Source organism: Medicago sativa, chromosome 1 (assembly GCF_051527215.1).
Source record: "Medicago sativa cultivar Bolivia chromosome 1, Bolivia_mono, whole genome shotgun sequence".
NCBI lineage: Eukaryota > Viridiplantae > Streptophyta > Magnoliopsida > Fabales > Fabaceae > Medicago > Medicago sativa.
Window position 1 is genome coordinate 4,327,441 of NC_140749.1, and position 5,721 is coordinate 4,333,161.

The 5,721-nt window shown below is 30.5% G+C and overlaps 1 protein-coding gene across 1 annotated transcript; it reads right to left on the reverse strand.

The window, feature by feature from the left end:
• Positions 1–2,077: 2,077 nt before the first annotated feature.
• LOC146951879 (uncharacterized) lies at positions 2,078–2,701 on the reverse strand. Its single transcript, XM_085756081.1, has one exon. The coding sequence runs from the start codon at positions 2,556–2,558 to the stop codon at positions 2,205–2,207; it is 354 nt and encodes a 117-aa protein (XP_085612207.1). The 5' UTR covers positions 2,559–2,701; the 3' UTR covers positions 2,078–2,204.
• Positions 2,702–5,721: the final 3,020 nt, after the last annotated feature.

Below are 5,721 nucleotides of genomic sequence, written 5' to 3' on the forward strand. Positions count from 1 at the left end.
TTTCACAAGCATTGGGTGTCAATGTAAGTTACAAAATAATCAAATTAAGTTCTATCCTTTCATGTTTTCTCTTTGACTCAAATCGGCTAGATCTTAGAAATGTTTGGTTTCAATTTTTGGATGATATAAACTTGATGCCGAAAGTATAGAACTTATTTCGACATGATTAGGTGTGTAACAATAGTAGAAATGTCCCTTCAAAAAAACAAAAGTAGGATGAATTTTTTTAATATTTATTATAAGATGTAATTGATTTTCTCTCTAAAATTTCATCTAATTTGGAAGTCAAATTTCTAGTTTTGAATTCAATAATTGATTTACGATCTCAAATCTATTGTTTTATATACATTTTTAAATGACAAAGTGGTTCTAACTCTATAAAATTATGTTTGCCATTTTCGTGGGAAATTAATTTTGGGACTAAAAGCAATTACTTGATGTCAATTCTTGTCAATTTTTTCAGGTGACAGGAGCAATTCTAACTCTATAAAATTATGTTTTCACATTTTTTTTAGAAATCAATTTTGGAGATTAAAAAAACAATTCTACATGAAGTCAATTCTTGTCAAAGCATATGTTTGATTTCAATTTTGAAGGGTCAAAAGTAATTTTAGATGTAGAATTGATTTTACTTGTAGAATTGACTCTTTTCAAAATTAAAATTAGTAATTTTTGCCTTATACAAATCATTTAGCCTTAAACTTAATGTTAAAAGCACTTTTAAAGTCCCCCGTGAGCATAGCTCAGTTGGCAGGGACATGCATGCAGAGGCTGGGGTTCGAACCCCGGACACTCCACTTATTCACCTTGAAAAAGGTGAATTCTAGCCACTAGGCTACTTGACAAAAAAAAAAAACTTTTACATAAATACATCCAAACATAAATCTCTATACATAAATACATCCAAACATAAATCTCTATACATTAATATCACTTTTATTCAAAATCAGGCTACTTGACAAAAAAAAAACACTTTTACATAAATACATCCAAACATAAATCTCTATACATTAATATCACTTTTATTCAAAATCAATTCACTCAATCACTTTTTGTCACCGCAAAACCAAACATACACTCACATTTGAATGATTTAGAGGAGAATCGATTTTGTTTATAGGGATATTGATTTTATTTGAATCTACAATTTGTAGCCTTTAACTTCTACAATTGAGTTTAATCTTTAAATTTATTGTGAAAACCACTTTTACATAAACACATTCAACTCATTTTTATTCATAATCAATTTTATAGAATGAATTCATTTGTCACCTCATAACCAAACATGCACTTAATCAAAAACACTCGAAGGTGCATACTGTTGATTGGAACTTGACTCTCACGTGATGAACTCCTGCAAATGGTATTGGTAAATTGCAATGGTACCCACTCACACTCACTTTGTCTGTGAAGTGAGAACCGAGAAAACTCAAACCCCATACTCCTTTCAGATTCACTGCACCCACACACGTGAGTCTTACCTATGTAATATTAATATTATTCTTTACCTTTCCATACAAATCAAATCAACAAACTTGATGCAAACTACAGCTAATAATAATAATCAATAATAATTAGACGATCCAACATTTCATATCCATCAAAAGATCCAACATGAAGTTGTTGTAATCCAACTATATGCAAATATCAAACAGACGGTTGTATATATAGTTAGAGTAATGATATTTTTACACCATAAATTTGATGTCAAATTCATTGTTCTTTGGTTGTGTATTTTCAAAGTACGTGTAACTTATAGAAAATATAAAGTAAAAGAGTGATGAAAATAAATATGTACATTTTGATATTCAACTCATATAATATAATTATATAAATAAGGGAAAAGTAAGAAAATAAACCTAACCACAAGCATGTTTCAATCACTAGTACTGCAAACAACTTATTATACTTAGTATAAATTCAGCCCTAATAGTTTCAAGCAATCGATAATATTCTAGTTCAAGTAAAGAAACAAACAAAATGAAATGAACTCATATAGAATCACAACACAATACATGGGTTTTGTGCAATAAGGATTAGATAATAAACCAATTAAGCACCAAAAAAAAAAAAAAACTTCAAGATAAAATAGTTTCTTTTCTTTGACATAATATCAGTTTAGACAAATCAAGAAGCTAATAATTTCTTAATGAAAGCAGTAATCATTAATTAATCATAAAATATAAAAAATAAAAATAAAAATATTATTGAGTACTACTCTTTATGGGTTTGCTTTTACGCCTAGCTCTGCTGCTTCTACAAGACACAGACACACCTTTTGGAACAAGTTGAATCTCTTCACCTCCCTCTTCTTTTCTAACCATGCATGCTTCTACTTCTGATGATGTTTTTGTTCCTTCTTCTTTCTTCATAGAACCTTCTTCTTCTTGTTGTTGTGAAGCTGCTTTTTCTTCTGAACTTTCCATCTTCACAACAATCTTACGAGGTCTACCTCTTTTTCTGGTAGGTTGAGGTTGTTCTTGATTTTCATCTATTGTTGATGATGCTTCAGCTATTGCTGCCCAAATTTCCTTTGTTTTTTGTGGTTTCTTACCCATATATGATATGATATGATAATAAAACCTTCTTACTCTATTACAAATAACAACTTTCAATCTCTATCTATTCAAAAAATCTAGAAAAAAACCTTACACAAACCCATCAATATCAAATATATACCATAATATCATATGATAAAAGAGGTGAGAAGAAAACATATGAATCAAAATAATCACTTTTTTTTCTCTCTCTCTCTCTCTCTCTCTTTCACTTTCTCTCTCTTAAGAATCACTTGACATAATATATATAAGTGCATATATTATTTATTATTATTTTTTTTTTTTTGTAAAAAATAGTTAACAATATTTAAAAGGTAGACCAATATCTTTGACCAGAACCAAGATTTTGCAAACACGGGTCTAAAAGCAAGCACCATTGTGAAGCACTCGTATAAGACACGGGATAAATTGATAACATAATACGTGTAAAAGTTACACCATCAAACTTTAATGGTCGAGTTCAGTTCAAATTTCTCTGTCAAATGATACTCCTCTCTTTAAAAATTGTTCATTTTACAGTGTCCTTTTAAAATTTTAAGAAATATTAATTAGTTTTTTTTACAAAAATGTACATAATAAATAATGAGAATTAAAAATTCAACTAGTTTTCTTTTAATCATTGAAAGATAATTTTGAAAACTGAATATACATTTTTTAACAAATTAAATATAAAATAATTATTGTTTTTAAATAAAAAACTGTTATTTTTAATTTTTTTAACATGAACGATAGTGTACATGTTAGACAAATTCTTCTTGATAATTGTACATTAAGCAATATGTTCTTACATATAAAGATACTAATAGTTTAAGAAAATAAATTGATTATTCAAAAGTATTATAATGAGATGATAAATGAATTTTTTCGACTTAACTAGATGTCTTGGGTTTCAAGAATTAATCTTTGCAATTACGTATAAATGATATCTTATTCAAATAATTTTTTTTAAAAGATCAAAATAAATCATATATTAACCCGAAACACTATTTCCCCAACACAATGTGTGCCAGAGATAATAGTTTAGAAGTTACATCACAGGTTTATCAATAATAATCACAGTCAGCCATCACTCAAACATAAAAAAGGATGTTGGCACCATTCATGAAACTTAAAAGAAAACAAAGCTAACTTGGCCTTCAACCACCAAAAAGAAAGAAGCTTGATACTTTCCAGAAGTTGATAAATAGTTTTTGCTTTTCCTCTGAAAATCCTATCATTTCTTTCCTTCCAAAGAACCCAAGAAGTCGAATACCAGATGACAGTCATGAGATAGCACTGTGATTTTACATGCCCAGCAGAGGTGCGAAACTATAGAAAATGAGCTACAACAGTTGAAGGGTCCGCAGAAGAGATACCTAACTAATTCCGAACTTGTTGCCAAATCTGACCCAAAAAAAATCACAAGACAAGAACAAGTGAACATATGATTCATGAAACCCACAACCGCCAATACACAACTGATCTTCATCCTGAATGATACTTCTTCGAAACAGATTCGTCTTAGTTGGTAATCTATCTCAAAAAAGACGCCAAGCAAAAATCATAACCTTAAGCGGGACTTCCTTCCGCCATAAGAGGTCTGCATGAATCGAATCTCCAATGGTGTGGGGCGCCCCGTGTGAGAGCATGTGATAAGCCCCTCTAACAATATACCCTGCTGAAGGATCCGGGATCCACGTCCGAATATCAACCTGCAACATAACAGACAACAATAGAGACCTACACTCCACTACCATCTCCTCCTCCCATGCCCATAATTTTCGTCTCCACTTCCAAGCCTCCCCTCCCCACCCCAACTCAAACATTTGCGCCACAGTTAACAATTTATTCAAATAAAAATTTGATTAAATGTTGTTATATTTATTGGTGTTGTATTCATGTTAGATATTGATACATTTTTAATTTAAAGTGTCGATGTTGCATAAATAATTTTGAAAGTGTTAGTTTTATTTTATTTTTTTCAATTGTACAATGTAATATATATTACATATATCATTCTCAATTTAATAACTACATGTTTTTATTTATAATAATGGTAAATAAATTAATATATACTTGATCAAATAGGTACAATTTTTTGTGAAAATGAGAGAGTAATTGATTAAAGGTCATCGTTTTGCTCTCAAAATGAAATAAAAATTCTTAAAAAAATGCTGAAAAAGTCATTTAAGTCATATTTTACTTTCTCTTTTTGTCCATTCATTCCGTCCAATGCCATTCCAATGTACATGTTGTTTCCTTTCTACCATTGCATGAAAAAGGGGTAAAATAATAAAATAAAAAGTAGCTAAGGTACAATAAGAGAGTAGAGTATTGTACAAACTAGGGAGGTGTGTGAGAGGACAAAAACCTTACTACATGCTCTTTGACTGCTGAATAAACTATGGTAAGGAAATGTGAGCATAGTAAGAAAGTGGAAAAGTGATGGTAATAGTAACCATGGTTAAAGAAAGGGTGTGGACCAAAAGAGGGTATGTGGGGTATTTTTACTAGAGGTAGGGCAAGGTAAAAGGCAGTATTGGCAGGTTTGGTTTGGTGTGTTGTACTACTCAATATTGCAGTGTTGCAGTCTGACCAATTGTGTTGTTTTGTGCTGTGTTGTTGCTTGCATGGTTCGGCGTCCTCTCTTCACTTATCACACAAGTGGGGGGTGGGTACTTGGCTTTTTTTACTATATTAATTAGACGTTTCTTTTTTCACACCCTCTGAATTTCTTATGCGTCCCATGTAGTTCAGATTAATAGAAACCCCATAAAACCTTCAAAAATATAATGAGATATTTTGAATTTTAGGATCTAAATAGGGCATCCAAGAACCTTATCGAATGAAAAAAGTAATGACCTAATAATTAACCATCAATTCTATCCTTTTTTTTACGGTCATACATAAGTTACATTTTCACTCATATATGATGTGTGTAAAATCATGGTAGTGGTAGAAATAATCAGGAACTCTAGTTTTACGGTCATACATAAGTTACATTTTCACTCATATATGATGTGTGTAAAATCATGGTAGTGGTAGAAATAATCAGGAACTCTAGTGTTTGTGTAAATCACTAAATTGTCTAGAGTTTGGTTTGGGAGTTGTGCTCACTATATCTTTGATTAACTGGTTTTTTTACGGCCACCATCTCTTCATTTATAAAAATAAACTACATACA